The sequence below is a fragment of the Trachypithecus francoisi genome, unplaced genomic scaffold (genome assembly GCF_009764315.1).
Source record: "Trachypithecus francoisi isolate TF-2019V2 unplaced genomic scaffold, Tfra_2.0 Lachesis_group4, whole genome shotgun sequence".
NCBI lineage: Eukaryota > Metazoa > Chordata > Mammalia > Primates > Cercopithecidae > Trachypithecus > Trachypithecus francoisi.
The window spans coordinates 127,217,978-127,234,448 of NW_022681469.1; the positions used below are offsets into that span (position 1 = coordinate 127,217,978).

General features: G+C 43.1%; 1 protein-coding gene across 12 annotated transcripts in view; it reads right to left on the reverse strand.

The window, feature by feature from the left end:
* The window catches only part of RABGEF1 (RAB guanine nucleotide exchange factor 1), a 1,203,668-nt gene that overhangs the window by 1,031,693 nt on the left and 155,504 nt on the right, over positions 1-16,471 (reverse strand). For 7 of the 12 annotated variants that reach the window (XR_004433010.1, XR_004433009.1, XM_033193393.1 and 4 more), the window contains one exon: positions 4,568-4,734. Coding sequence is in view for 8 of the 12 variants with exons in the window: in XM_033193386.1 (XP_033049277.1) it covers positions 4,568-4,734 (167 nt within the window). In the remaining 4 variants the exon portion in view is untranslated. Of the gene's footprint in view, positions 1-4,567; positions 4,735-6,133; positions 6,271-7,250; positions 7,410-7,442; positions 7,621-16,471 lie in introns of those variants that run through there. The other 5 variants (XM_033193392.1, XM_033193390.1, XM_033193395.1 and 2 more) reach the window with 4 other exon arrangements.

Genomic DNA, 16,471 nt, shown 5'->3' on the forward strand with positions numbered 1-16,471 from the left:
TTGTTAAAAATTTTCGGCTTAGATATTTCATAAATGATGTTGTGTTCTCAAAGTGTCGTGTCTGGAAGCACATGACATCTATCCTTGCCTCCTACATCACCATTTTATAGCTACCATTTCTCCATTTATAATTAATAAATAATCTGGTTGGGCATAGTAACTCATGCCTGTACTTCCAGCACTTGGAGGCTGCAGTGGTGGGATCACTTGAGGTCAGGAGTTCAAGACCAGCCTAGGCAACACAGCGAGACCCATCTCCTGTCTCCACAAAAAAAGGAAAAAAAGAAAAATAAATAAATAAATAAATAATTCATAGGCAGTTAATTTGAGATCATGTTCATAACTTGTTCCCTGGGAAACTCCCTCCCGTCATCCCAGATTCAGCACCCAGATAAACTTTACTTGAATCAATTTTTACTACTAACATGACTACAACTTTTTTTTTTGACATGAAGTCTCGCTCTTGTTGCCCAGGCTGGAGTGCAATGGCATGATCTCAGCTCACCGCAACCTCTGCCTCCTAGGTTCAAGTGAGTCTCCTGCCTCAGCATCCCAAGTAGCTGGGATTACAGGCATGCACCACCATGCCCAGCTAATTTTGTATTTTTTTAGTAGAGACGGGGTTTCTCCATGTTGGTCAGGTTGGTCTCGAACTCCCAACCTAAGGTGATCTGCCTGCCTCGGCCTCCCAAAGCACTGGGATTACAGGCGTGAGCCCCTGCACCAGCCGTATTTCTCTATTTTACTAGTTAAATTAACACATGGATTATGATTTTGTTTAATCAGTTACACTCTATTGTCCTTATTTATTGATTTCTTCACTTTATTTTGTTTTTAAGAGGGAGCCTCGCTTCGTGCAACCTCCGCCTCTCCCAGGTTCAAGCAATTCTCCCAACTCCGCCTCCCAAGTAGCTGGGATTACAGGCGCGCACCTCCACACCTGACTAATTTGGTATTTTTAGTAGAGACGGGGTTGCGCCATGTTGACCAGGCTGGTCTTGAACTCCCGACCTTAGGTGATCTGCCCGCCTCGGCCTCCCAAAGTGCTAGGGATTACAGGCATGAGCCGCCGTGCCCGGCCTTATTCTCCTTATTTATTTTGACACTCACATTTATCCCACACTTGACCAGTCGAAATCCCTCCAGGCTGGCTTCTGGATCTTCTGATATGTCCCCAAAATATTGAAGGGGCCCTTTTTTCCCTGCCCCAGCCCCAGAATCAGTCATTTCTCCAAGAAGCCCTCGTTCACTTTAATGAATAATAGTATTTGGAATCTAAGGTCTGGATGGTATTGGTATTTTAACTCTAAAAAAGAAAAGATATGCTTTGTAGGACCACTGTCTTCAGATCTGTTCGTGAAAGAGGTACCTAAGATGATACTTGGGATGACAAGATTACAGGAGTTCTGAAAGAAAAGGGCACTTTGGAATGTATAAGCAAGTCTCTCAGCTTGGACAACCACTATGACTTCCTCTATACAGCTCACTCACCCTGACTGTGGAGACTAAAACACTTTAACTGAGTCTTTACAGTCAAGATATTCCATGTACTTTCTCTGAAGGCGTATCCAACTCTACAAGAATGTGAAAATATTCTTCAAATTCCTTAGAAGGTTGTTTGTATTTTGCCTGCTACCAAGCTCCTATGTATGGCATAAAAGCTTTCCTTTATGCTGCTAACAGAAACAAGTAAAATACCAAGAGCAAGGGCATCACAGACTAAAGAAGACAAAGAATACGGAACACAAAAAATCTGTTTCTAGTCTAGACCCAATACATTAAAACTGCACTTAGGCTAACCTTATCCACACACAATGGCCAAAGAAGTAATCAGTGTGAAATGTAAAATTTACCTGGCTAAAGTGTGAAATGTAAAATTTACCTGGCTAAGTTATATTAAGTGATCTGTGAAACAAAGATACAATGGAATCTTCTTTTCTAACATGGATTTTTAAATACTTTAAGGTCTTTATCCCCAAAAGCTTTCTACAGACAAAAAGCAACTAAAGAACAAAAAATTGAAAGTACAAAACTACCATCAAAAAGACGGGGGGCGGGGACAGACAAGAACAAAGGTAAAAACCATTCTGCATACATATTTTTAAAATAAAAGTCACCTGGATTGTTTCTTTTTTAAATTAATTAATTTTTTTAGAGATGGTGTCTCACTCTGCTGCCCAGGCTGGAATACAGTGGCACAATCACAGCTCACTACAGCCACTAACTCCTGTGCTCATGTAATCCTCCTACCTTAGTCTTCCAAGTAGCTAGGATTATAGGTAGGTACAAGCCACGGCACCCAGTTCCAGAATTGTTTCTTTTTAAAGTACAGCCTCTGCATTAAATTGTAAATCTCCTTTCCATAGTATAATGCACACTGTACAGAGACTTTTGAGACACAGGTTTTTAAAACCACCAAGGAGAGTCAGCAAATATAAATGACAATTACGCACTTAAGTAACAGAAACTTAATTATATATATTTACTATTGATTATATATATTAAATAACCTGAGTTTCTGAAGTATACACATTGGATAAAGGAATATAATGGAAAAATATAGACCCAGGAGTTAGGAGACCCGAGATCTCATGCACAAACTCATTGTGCAACCTTGGGTAAATTAGTTAACCTTTATGGACTTTCATACTGTCACCTGCAAAATGAGGCTATTAGAGCTGATAATTTTATAATTTTCTTACTATTTTATCTGTGATAAATACTTACTATTTCACTACATACCATCAGGAACAGACTTTAAGCTAAATAGGAATGAAGGATTTTTTTTTTTTTTTTGAGACAGAGTCTCGCTTTGGAGTACAGTGATGCGATCCTGGCTCACTGCAAGCTCCACCTCCCAGGTTCGTGCCATTCTCCTGCCTCACCCTCCCGAGTAGCTAGGACTACAGGTGCTCGCCACCACACCTGGCTAATTTTTTTTTTTTTTTTTTTTTTTGTATTTTTAGTGGAGACGGTTTCAATGGTCTTGCGCTCCCTGCAAGATTGTTCTATCAGAAAAATAACTTGCATTTTAAAAAAGCTAACCCTTACTGGAGATCTACTGTGTGTGTCAGGCACTGTGCTAAGCTCTTTACGTGCATTAACTCATTGAATCCTCATCACATGCCTCTGGTAGGTATTACTGTCCCTCACTGTGGACAAGACCTGGAGTCGTTAGTCCTCCCAGGGTCACAAAGCTGGTAAATGACAAAGCTAGGACTCAAACCAGGAGTGACTCCAAAGTCACCTTACTAACTACCTGGCTATCCCACCTCCTAATAAGTAAATCATGAGCTTATTTACATTCTTATTTAATCTCTGGCAGGTACTAATTTTTTTCCCCTTTATAGTAGAGACAAAATTGCTACAACTGGCAGCCAACCAAGAAACGACTCATTTTTGTATTTTTCTAGAGACAGCGTTTCACCATGTTGCCCGGGCTGGTCTCAAACTCCCAAGCTCAGGTGATCCATCCGTCATGGCCTCTCAAGTGGCCTCCCAAAGTGCTGAGATTATATAGGTGTGAGCCACTGCACCTGGTATCCAATCCATGTCTTACAGAGAAGTGTATTTTTGGTTCTATGCAATATTTCCTTTTATTTCCTTATAATACAACAAAAGGAAACAGCAAACGTCACAAAACCTAGAAGACCGGCAAGGATCTTAAGGGGTAACACTGTCTTATTATTCATTCTGTTGCCTCCAGGGGAGAAGACCTCATTACAATTACCCCAGGGTAGGAACTGCGGAGCAAGTGAGGGGGCTCCCAGAGAACAGGTCTTCTGACAGCATCAGTGGTGGTTCCCAGTCTCCTTCATTATTTCACATTGACTGCATAACTCTGAGTAACAACATACATTTTCAGAGACTGAGGCCTAACAACAGAGATCCTTTCCTGCTTCATGTTGGGCCACTTCAACTGGCTAGGCTGCTCAATCGTAGAACAACTGTGACTTAAGTGACAATCCTCTTGATGGTTACATGGCATTTTAAGAATCAGGGTGAATATGATCACCTACATACAAATCCATGCACTGGAAAATAGCTACTATGGCTCACTCTCATCCCCCCAGGAGCCCAATGTGGGCCTTTTCCTATATTCTCTCAATACACTTTCTCAAGACACAAGTTGTCTCTCAAATAAGCTCTCGAGCAGAAAATCTCTCTCAGATGACTTTCAAGCCTAGAAATCACCATTTCTAACAAGCTGTGAACAGTGAGGGTATTACACCACAGAACAAACCAGGATCCACAAATAAAGACACAAAAAATAAAACATCCAAAGAGATAAAGTCATTTGGATGGGGATGAATTTCATAAACAAAACTACCTATTTCAATTCTCTTTATTCCTCCTATAAACACATTTCTCTAAAACACAATGTCTTTCAACCAAAGAGACTATTGGTTTCATATATTGTCTGACCCTCAAACCCAATTTCAGTCTCAGATCTGAGCTGATGTTCTCAAAAAGTTGACAGAAATTACAAAGCTGAGCCTGTGAGCACTGTGGATCTACTCTGTGTCTCACTCAGGCAGAGAAGAAAAAAAGAATATCAGAACATTACCCTTCTTTGATCCGACCCTGGAAGACGCACTGAAGAATTTCTTCACTGTGGTAACCTTGCGGGTCTTCTCGTTGGTTTTCTTTTCTTCAAACTTGGAGAATGTGAGGGATTGGGCCCCTTGGCTGCTCTGACTGCTGGCAAAGGCCTCTTCTTCCTCCCGCTGGAGTCTGCAATTCAAGAAAGGATTAGAATGATCTAGATATTCTCCGAGGTTTCTCTTTATCTGAAGGTTACTACTCCATTAATCCAGGAGGATCTAAAGATTTTAGAACTAGAGACTAAATATACCAAATCAGCCTGAGGTCTCACATAGCTACAGGATGGATGCTCTTCATGCACTACAGATTTCAAATGGGATCTTCTCATGCTCATTCAGCAACTGCTCTAGGGCTACATGAAAGAAACCAAGTCTAGTCCTTTTCCCTAACAAGCTCAAGGCTGGAACAGAGAAAAAGGTAAGTAAACAACTGCTACATAATGGGACAGCTGCTACAGCAAAGAGTAAAAACTGAGTCCTGTGAGAACACAGGAAAGAATAACTCAATCTGCTGGGGGAGTCTGACGAGGCCTTACCACAGTGATGTTTGGGCTGGGTCTTAAAGGATACATAGGATCCTTTTTTGTTTGTTTTTTATTGAGACAGAGTATTACTCCATCACCCAGGCTGGGGTGCAATGGTACGATCTCAGCTCACTACAACTTCTGCCTCCCAAGTTCAAGCAATTCTCCTCCCTCAGCCTTCCAAGTTATTGAGACTACAGGCACACATCACCACACCTGACTAATAAGGCCGAATAGTATTCTAAGTGAAAGGGCATTCCAGGAAGAAGGAACTACAAATGTGCAAGCCTGTGGTTTGCTTTACAATAAGTTGAATGTAGCCAGAGCACTGGGTGTGTGATGAACAGTGATACTGGATACACAGGAAGGCACCAGAGGGTAAGGAATCTTGACTGCTAAGCCCACTATTCTGGATTTCATCATGTGGTGGGGAAGACAGACTGTATATCCAAAAAGTTATCGTTGTCAGATCTGTGCTTTAGAAAGATCGTGCAGGTAGCTGTGTGAACAACCTGAAGGGTAGAGACACTAGAGACAGGGACAAGAAGTAAGAGTATATTACAAAGGTTTAAGTAAAAGAAAATAAGTGCCTGGAAAATAGGAGTAGAAAAGGTAAAATTCAAAAGACTTTTCTGAGATGGAAGAAATGGACTTGGTCAAGTTGTAGGTAGCAGGGGAGATGAAACAGAAATCAAGAATGAAAACAAGATTTTTAATTAGGTTGGTAAATAGTGATGCCATTAATTGACTCAAGAGAAGGATTAGGAGGAAAATGTTCAGAATGGGGAGAATAATAAATAAAAGCAATAAATTTGGCTTTGGATTAGCTGCATATGAACCATCTGTAATAATTACCAAACACAGGCCGGGTGTGGTGGCTCACGCCTGTAATCCCAGCATGCAGGGAGGCCAACGTACCCGGCCGGATCACTTGAGCTCAGGAATTTGAGACCAGCCTGGGCAACATGGTGAAACCCTGTCTCTACATAAAATACAAAAATTAGCTGGGCATGGTGTCGTGCTCCTGTAGTCCTAGCTACTTGGGAGGCTGAAGTAGAAGGATCACTTGAGCCCAGGAAGCGGAGGTTGCAGTGAGTCAAAACTGCACCACTGCACTCCAGCAGGGATGACAGAGCAAGACCCTGTCTCAAAACAAACAAACAAAAAAAAAAACTCAAGCACTATCTATAAGACAGTGGTTCTCCAATTGTGATTCCCCAGACAGCAGGAGCAGCATCACCAGGCAACTTGTTAGAAATGCAAATTCTCGGCCGGGCGCGGTGGCTCAAGCCTGTAATCCCAGCACTTTGGGAGGCCGAGACGGGTGGATCACGAGGTCAGGAGATCGAGATCATCCTGGCTAACACGGTGAAACCCCGTCTCTACTAAAAATACAAAAACTAGCTGGGCGAGGTGGCGGGCGCCTGTAGTCCCAGCTACTCGGGAGGCTGAGGCAGGAGAATGGCGTAAACCCGGGAGGCGGAGCTTGCAGTGAGCTGAGATCTGGCCACTGCACTCCAGTCCGGGAGACAGAGCGAGACTCCGCCTCAAAAAAAAAAAAAAAAAAAAGAAATGCAAATTCTCAGCCGGGCGCGGTGGCTCAAGCCTGTAATCCCAGCACTTTGGGAGGCCGAGACGGGCGGATCACGAGGTCAGGAGATCGAGACCATCCTGGCTAACATGGTGAAACCCCGTCTCTACTAAAAAAAAAATACAAAAACTAGCCGGGCGACATGGCGGGCGCCTGTAGTCCCAGCTGCTTGGGAGGCTGAGGCAGGAGAATGGCGTAAACCCAGGAGGCGGAGCTTGCAGTGAGCTGAGACCCGGCCACTGCACTCCAGCCTGGGCGGCAGAGCAAGACTCCGTCTCAAAAAAAAAAAAAAAAAAAGAAATGCAAATTCTCTAGTCTTACTCCCAAGCTACTAAAATCAGAGACTCTGAGGGTAAGGTCCAGCAGTCACTGCTTTTACAAACTTTTCAAGTGATTTAGCAGGGTCACAATTAAAAGCAGTAAGAAACAGAAATGCCTATCTCCATTCTTCCACTCCAAGGAGCTTACTGTCTAAATTTGAGAACTAAGACTAATACAACCCAAAGAAAATAATCAGAAGTTAAGACATACACAAAATGAAGAAACCACTGAAAGCTGTTCATTAAAGGCTGACTGAGAAGAAGAGGGGAAAACATCCTTTTCCTTAATATTAAACTGACGTGCTGATAGCTCAATGCAGAAGAGAAAAATGTATTTGGACGGTGACAGAACTACGTATCCAGTCACGTCACTGTTCAACCGCTCCTAGTCAAGTCCTTTTACCGCTCCGCCAGCTCCCAGTCCTCCTGCATCTCCTTTGGCCTGGCTTTGTGCTACTCTTCCCTCCAGTACTTGGAGCAGAAACCCTGCCAGGCTGGGTTGCCGCAGTAACCACATCCTTTCTTGCACAGGATCCACATGAATTCCTCCACGTTCAGACTTCAGGCTCATCTTCTTCCTGCTAACCAATGAACAAACAACAAAGTGCTGTGGAAAATGAATCATCATTCTACTAACTAAAATCTTACCAATTATGATCAAAAAGTGAGTGATTCCATTATCTTCAAGTCGTAGGAGGGAAGAAGGGAATGAAGGAGGGAGGGAAAGAGGGGAGAAAGGAAGAAGAAGAAAAAAGTTATATATAGCATATTCCTGCCACAGTTACATTAAAGAAAGACTTATTCCCTGCCCAAAATACAAATAACCCATTAAGAAAGAGCTAACATTCGATCAAAGACCTAAATATATGGGCTTGAAACTAGAAAATTCCTAGAAGAAAACTTAGGGGAAAAGCTTCCCGACACTGGATTTTGCAAGGACTTCTAGGATATGACACCAAAAGCACAGGCAACAAAAGCAAAATCAGACAAATACATTAATTCCATCAAACTTGAAAATGTCTGCACAACACAGGAACCAAATGACAGAGTAAAAAGGAACAACACACAGAAAGGGAGAACATATCTGCAAACCACATATCTAATAAGGGGTTAATATCCAGAATATAAAGGAACTCTTACCACTCAATAACAAAAAAAACCAACATAATCTGGTTAACGAATGGGAAAAGGACTTCAATAGACAATTCTCCAAAGACATACCAACAGCCAATAAACATGTGAAAAAGTGCTCAACATCACTAATCAGGGATATGCAAATCAAAACCACAATGAAATATCTCTTCGTACCCATTAGGATGACTACTATAAAAAAAAATTCAGTTTTTGAAGTGGTGGCAAATAAGCATATGAATACTTCTTCAACATTGTTCAGTCATTAGAGAAATGCAAATTAAAACCACCATGAGATATCACTCAAACCATTAGAATGGCTAAAACAAAAAATACTGACACAGCCTGGGCAACATGGCAAAATCCAGTCTCTATCAAACAAATACAAAAAAAATTAAGCAGGGATGGTGGTGCATGGCTGTGGTCCCAGCTACTCAGTAGGCTGAGGCGGGAAGATCACTTGAGCCCGGGAGGTGAAAGTTGCAGAAAGCCAATATCATACCACTGCACTCCAGCCTGGGTGACAGAGTGAGACTCCACCTCAGAAAAAAAATAAATACTGACAATAGCAAGTGACGGCAGGGAAGCAGAACAACTACAACCCTCATACATTCCTAGTGGAATACAAAATAGTACAGACACTAAAGAAAACACTTTTATATAAGTTTCTCAAGAATGTATACATACAATGACCATCCAACCATGCAATCCCTCTCCTGGGTGTTTCCTCTAGAGAAATAAAAACTGCTATTTACAAAATTCTATACACAAACAGTTATAGTAGCATTATCTGTGATGACAAAAAATGACCACTAAAATATCCTTCAATGGGAGAATGAATAAACAAACTATGGTACATCCATACAACAGAATGCTACTCAGGAAAACAACAACAGGTATCAGTACACCCAACAACTTTGATGAATCTCAAAGGCTTCATGCTGATAGAAGCCAGCATCTTAGTTCCTTCTGGCTGCAGGAACAAAATACCATAAACTGGTTAGGTCACAAAAAACAGAAATTTATTTCTCACAGTTCAGGAAGCTGGCAAGTTCAAGATCAAGAAGTCAACAGATGTTGGTGTCTTGTGGTTCACTGAAGGTACCTTCTCCCTGTGTCCTTACAAGGTGGGAGGGGAAGACGGGCTAGGCTCTCTGAGGTCTCCTATTAGGGCACTTATAAGCCTCAGTGATGGGGGCTCCACTTTCATGAACTACTCACCTCCCAAAAGCTCCACCTCCTAGTAGCATCACCTTGCGGTTTAGAATTTCAACATATGAATTCGGGGGATACACAAAGATTCAGACCATAGCAGCCATCTTAAAAGTTTACACACTGTATGACTCCATTTAGGACCTAGGGGTAGGAAAGCATGTGACTATAAAGGATTAGCACAAGAAAGTTTTTTGGGTGATGACACCTCTGTATTCTGATTGTGAAGGTGTTTACATAAATCTATTAAAATTTTAAAATTCTGGCCAGGCACAGTGGCTCACGTCTGTAATCCCAGCACTTTGGGAGGCCGAGGCGGGCGGATCACGAGGTCAGGAGATCGAGACTGGTTAACACGGTGAAACCCCATCTCTACTAAAAATACAAAAAAATTAGCTGGGCGTGGTGACGGGCGCCTGTAGTCCCAGCTACTCGGGAGGCTGAGGCAGGAGAATGGCGTGAACCCGGGAGGTGGAGCTTACAGTGAACCGAGATTGCACCACTGCACTGCAGAATGGGAAACAGAGCCAGACTCCATCTCAAAAAAAAAAAAAAAAAAAATTGGCCAGACATGATCACTCACGCCTGTAATCCCAGCACTTTGGGAGGCGGAGGCGGGTGGATCACCTGAGGTTAGGAGTTCGAGACCAGCCTGGCCAACATGGCAAACCCTGTCTCTATTAAACATACAAAAATTTGCCAGGAGTGGCAGCAGACACCTGTAATCCCAGCTACTCAGGAGGCTGAGACACGAGAATCACTTGAACCAGGAGGTGAAGGTTGCAGTGAGCCAAGATCACACCACTGCACTCCAGCCTGGGCAACAGAGCAAGATGCCATCTCAAAATAACAGAAAACAAAACAAAACAAAACTTGAGAGGCAATTTCTAGGTTGAATTAGGGAGAAGTACAGAACAGGAGACACGGAAACTGACCAAGAGACAACTACAATTAGAGGACTAGAGGTAACACAGTGGGTAGCTAGGTGTGGTGGCGCTGACCTATAATCCCAGCTACTTGGGAGGCTGAGGCACAAGAATTGCTTGGACTAGGCAACAGAGGGAAACCCTGTCTCATAAAATAAATAAATAAATAAATAAATATGTAACACAGTGGGAATGGAAAGACAACAGATGAAAATCTACCTTAGAGGTAAGATCTGTAAGAGTTACTTAATGAGACTTGGCAGGGAGAGGGAAATCAAATAACATTAAGAAATCCCGGCCGGGCGCGGTGGCTCATGCCTGTAATCCCAGCACTTTGAGAGGCTGAGGCGGTCGGATCACCTGAGGTTGGGAGTTTGAGATCGGCCTGACCAACATGGAGAAACCCCATCTCTACTGAAAATACAAAAAAAATTATCCAGGCATGGTGGTGCATGCCTGTAATTCCAGCTACTCCGGAAGCTGAGGCAGGAGAATTGCTTGAACTCGGGAAGCAGACGTTGCAGTGAGCCGAGATGGTGCAATTGCACTCCAGCCCCGGCAACAAGAGCGAAACTGTCTCAAAAAAAAAAAAAAAAAAAAAAAAAGAAATCCTGACTTACTCCATCAAAAAGGTAGTAAGTGGCAGAGTCATCACTAAGCTTCGCACCCCCCCTTTTTTTTTTTTTTTTAGAAGACAGGGTCTGTCAGGCTGGAGTACAGTGATGGATCACAGCTCACTGCAGCCTTGACTTCCTGAGCTCAAGCAATACTCCCACCACTCAGCCACCATGCCTGGCTAACTGTTGTATTTTTTTTGTAGAGGCAGTGTTTTGCCACGTTACCCAGGTGGTCTTGAACTCCTGGGCTCCAGTAAGCCTACACTTAGTATGCCAAGTCCTGGGTTTCAAATTATTTTGAAAGTTTGAACTAATCTTGCCATTATCATCCTGCTGTCCCTTCCCTTCCAAGAGAAATGGGCAAAAGGAAATACTTATTTTTTCACATAGATCAATTAACTTTTTAAAATTTTGTACTGTAAGTATGATAGTACTAGTCGATGTTACTAAAATAAACATAATTTGGAGAGTCTGCCTAGCACATGTGCAAATACCTCCTGTGTATCAGGAAACTGTCCTCTCAATCCACAAAGATAAGCTGGCGGCAGCTACATTTGTATAAGGTGAACGGTCCCCCAATTCAGGGTCACAGCTGATTCTCTCCAACTGTGTTAAAGTCTTTTGCTTGGAGTTTTGGACATGAGACTAAGTCAGGGCTGTTCTCTTGAATGATGGAACTGTGTAACATGATCATCTTCCATCAAGTGGTCTGAGTATCAGGACAGTCTACAGAGTGAAACAGACATACCCCAAGAAGCAGAGAAAAGTAGAAGGCCCGTAGGTCCTGAGTGATTTCAATCTCCCAGATCCAATCCCTGGCTAAGGTTTCGCTGTATGCCCACTCTCAGATTCTGAGACATATACACTGGTCCCCTAACTGCTTTTTTCTTTTTTTAAGCTGGTTCCAGTGGAGCCTATTATCTATGCCAAAAGACTTCTACAGATGCTCTTTAAGAGCTAGAAAAACATAAAGGAGTGTTCTGTGCATTACTTGGCATGAGTGCTCTGTGCATTACTTGGCATACATTAAAAGCTCTATATGTATTAGACAGAAACAATAACAATAGCTCTGAGTCTAAGAAGACTGATTTGATGGCCGGGCGCGGTGGCTCACACCTGTAATCCCAGCACTTTGGGAGGCCGGGACGGGTGGATCATGAGGTCAGGAGATCGAGACCATCCTGGCTAACACAGTGAAACTCTGTCTCTACTAAAAATACAAAAAATTAGCCGGGCATGGTGGTGGGCACCTGTAGTCCAAGCCACTTGGGAGGCTGAGGCGGGAGAATGGCATGAACTGGGAAGGCAGAGCTTGCAGTGAGCCGAGATCGCGCCACTGCACTCCAGCCTGGGCAACAGAGCAAGACTCCGTCTCAAAAAAAAAAAAAAAAGAAGACTGATTTGGTGTGGACCATGATGAAATCACAGAGATTTGTCATATCTGCACTCGAACCCCAGCTTTGCCACATACTAGAAAAGTGACTGTAGGCAAACTATGTAATATTTCTGAAACTCCCTTTCCTCTCTCTCTCTCCAACCTCACTGTTCCTATCATTCACCACCTTTTTACCAAACTAAGCCTCACAGGACCTGTGCACCCATGACCTTCACTCTCTGGTGCTACACCTGTGATTATGTCACCTTACACTGCAAAAAGACTTTGCAGATATAATTAAGTTGACTAATCATTAAAACAAGGAGATTATCCTAGATATCTAGATGGGCCCAATGAAGCACATGAACCCTAAAACGCAGAAGAGAACAAGGACCCAGAACGGCCAAAACAATCTTGAAACAGAATGTAAGAAAACTTACATTTCCTGATTTCAAACCTTACTACAAAGTCATGGGAATTACTACAGCGTGGTACTGGCACAAGAACAGTCATAGAAATCAACAGAATAAATGAAGATTCCATAAATAAACTCACAATTCTTCTGTCGACTGATTTTCCACAGAAGTACCAAGAGTATTCAATGGTGAAAAAAAGAGTCTTTTCGGCCAAGCGCGGTGGCTCATGCCTGTAATCCCACCACTTTGGGAGACTGAGGCGGGCGGATCACCAGTTCAGGAGATCGAGACCATCCTGGCAAACACAGTGAAACCCTGTCTCTACCAAAAATACAAAAAAAATTAGCCGGGCGTGGTGGTAGGCACCTGTAATCCCAGCTACTTGGGAGGCTGAGACAGGAGAATGGCGTGAACCCAGGAGGTGCAGCTTGCAGTGAGCAGAGATCGCGCCACTGCACTCCAGCCTGGGCGACAGAGCAAGACTCTGTCCCAAAAAAAAAAAAAGAAAAAAAAGAGTCTTTTCACCAAATACTGCTGGGAAAATTGGATAGCCACATGCAAAAGAATGATGCTAGATACCACATACAAAAATTAACTCAGAATCAATCAAAGACTTAAATGTAAAAGCTAAAACTAAAGCTCTCAGAAGAAAATACAGAGGTAAAATTTTCATGATATTGGATTTGACAAAGGATGTTTAGATATGGCACCAAAAGCAGGAGCAACAAAAAAGACAGATAAATTGTACTCCAACAAAATTTTAATGTTTGTGCTTCAGAGGACCTTATCAAATGAAAATAGAACCCACAGAATAAGAGAAAACATGTGCAAGTCATTTATGTAATGAGGAACTTCCATCCAGAATATATAAAAAATTCTTATAACTCAATAATAAAAAGTAAGTAACAATTTTTTCAACGGGTAAAAGATCTGAATGGACATTTCTCCAGAAAGATAGTCAAACAGTCGTGAGTATGTGAAAAGATGTCCCACATCATCTGTCATCAACGAAACGCAAAACGAAACCACAATGAGATGCCACTTCACGTCCAGTAGGATGACTAGAACCAAAAAGTCAGAAATCACAGGTGTTGCCAACGATGCGGGGAAACTGGAACGAACCCTCATACATTGTTTGTAGGAATGTGAAATGGTACGGCCATTGTGGAGAAGCCCTGCAGTTTCTCAAATGATTAAACAATATTACCATAGAAACCAGCAATTTCACTCCTAGACTAAGAGAAATAAAATCGTATGTCCACAGAAAAACTTGTACATGTTTGTATCAGCATCATCCATAATAATCCAAGAGCAGAAACAACCCAAATGTACATTAACTGATGAATTAATAAACAAAATGTGGTATATCCATAAAATGGAGTATTATTTGGTCATAAAAAGGAATGAAGTACTGATACATGCTACAACATGGTGAACCCTGAAAACATGCTAAGTGAGAGATGATTCCATTCATCTGAACATCCACACCAGGGAAATCTAGAGAGACAGAAAATAGACTGGTGGTCACTTAGCACTGAGAGGGAACAGGATGGAAATAAAGGGGATAGAGAAAGGGCATGGGTTTCTTTGTGAGATGATGAAAATACTCTAAAGTTGGCTGTGGTAATGGTTGTAATTGTGCACTTGAAAAGGGAGAATTGTATGGTATGTGAACTATACCTCAATAAAGCTGTCTTTTTAAAAAAGAGAAGAGACAGAATGTGCAGTTAGGGAGAGTCAAAGCACGATTGATGGTTTTGAAGCTGGAGAAGACTAAAAGCCAAGAAATTTGAGTGGCTTCTAGAAGCTGAGAATGACTTCTGGCTGACAGCCAGCAAAGAAATGAGGACCTCACACCTTCACCACATGAAAATGAATTCTGCCAACATGAGTGTGTGTGGAAGGAGACTCTCCCTATCACCTCCAAATAAAAACCCAGGATGACCGATACTTAATTCTGACCTCCTGAGGTCCTCAGCAGAATACCCAGTGGAGCCTGCTTGAACCTCTAATCTACAGAACTTTGAGATAATAAATGAGTGCTGTGGACGCCTCTATTCCCAGCACTTAGGAAGGCTGAAGTAGGACAACTGGTTGAGAATGGGAATTTGAGGCTGCAGCGAGCTATGACGGCACCACTGAACTCCAGCATGGGCAACAGAGACCTTCTCTTTTAAAAAAATAAAAACAAAAAATAAGTGAGTGTTTCAAACTGCTATCTTTCCACTTCCCCTTTGTTGGGAGAGCCTTTGCAAGCGCTGTTCCAATGTGAGGAATGCCGTGGCCCTTGCTGTCCAGGAGGTGGTTTCTTTCTCATCATTTAGGTCTAAGCTGTCAGAGACCTTCCCTAGCCTATCTGAAATACTATCTACTCCAACCTACCCTACCCTCACCTCCGTCGTGGACCCAATGCCATTTCTCTATGTCCTATTTCTTATATTTCTTTGGGGGTGCAGGGATAGAGGCGGGGTCTTACCACGTAGCCCAGGCTGGTCTAAAACTTCTTACGGATGTGAGCCACCATGCCCAGCCTTCATGTCCTATTTCTTTGCCTTTCCCCCTCCCCGCCCCTTGAAACAGGGTCTGACTCTTTCTTCTAGGCTAGAGTGCACTAGTGCAATAACGGCTTACTATACTCGACCTCCCCAGGCTCAAGAGATCCTCTTGCCTCAGCCTCTTGAGTAGCTGGGACTACAGGCATGTGGCACCACGCCTGGCTAAGTTTTGTATTTTTTGTAGAGACAGGGTTTTGCCATATTGACCAGGCTGATCTCGAATTCCTGGCCTCAAGTGATCCATCCACCTTGGCCTCCCAAAGTGCTGGGATTGTAGGCGTGAGCCACTGCACCCAGCCTCCATGTCCCAGTTCTAATAAATATTTTTTATTTACTTATTTACCCGTTGGTCAGTCTCCCTCACTGCCAAGAATGTAATTCGCTGAGGACAGAGACCTTATTTTTCTTCTCCACTTTTACATTTCTAGTGATTCAAATAGTACCAGTGTGATGTTATAACATATATTGGTTTTCATCCACGATCCCTGGCTGGTAACTACCATAGTCCTCATCCTAAGTTTTCTGTTTTTTGTGAGACAGGATCTCGCTCTGCTGCCCAAGCTGGAGTGCAGTGGTGAGGTCTCAGTTCACTGCAACTCCGCCTCCTGGGTTCAAGTGATTCTCCTGCCTCAGCCGCCCGAGTAACTGGTACTACAGGTGCCTGCCACCATGCCCATGGTGTATTTTAGGTAGAGACGGGGTTTCACCATGTTGGCCAGGCTGGTCTCCAACTCCTGACATCAAGTGATCTGCCCACCTCAGACTCCCAAAGTGCTGGAATTACAGGCATGAGCCACCATGCCCAGCCCCAGGCTTTTGTGTGATAAGGCTGGGTGTGTTAGGCCTCATGGGCAGCCCCTCTGACTTTCTCCTACCCTCCTTTTACCTGCCCCAAGGCAGGACTCTACTCTGGATTGGTCTTAAACCCTCCCCAGAGAGGGTCCAGCTCTATACTCTGAGGGACAAATGCTGATGTCAGGAAGCCTCCATAAAAACCCAAGAGAACTGGGCCCAGGAAGCTTTCAGATAGCTGAACACAGTGGAGGTTCCTGGAGGGCTTGTACCCAGGGAGGGCGTGGAAGTTCCGCACCTTCCCCTACTCCTCGCCCCCAGCATCTCCTTCACCTGGATCCTTTGCAATATCTGTTGCAATAAACCGGTAAACATAAGCATCTCCCTGAGTTCTGTAAACCACTTCAG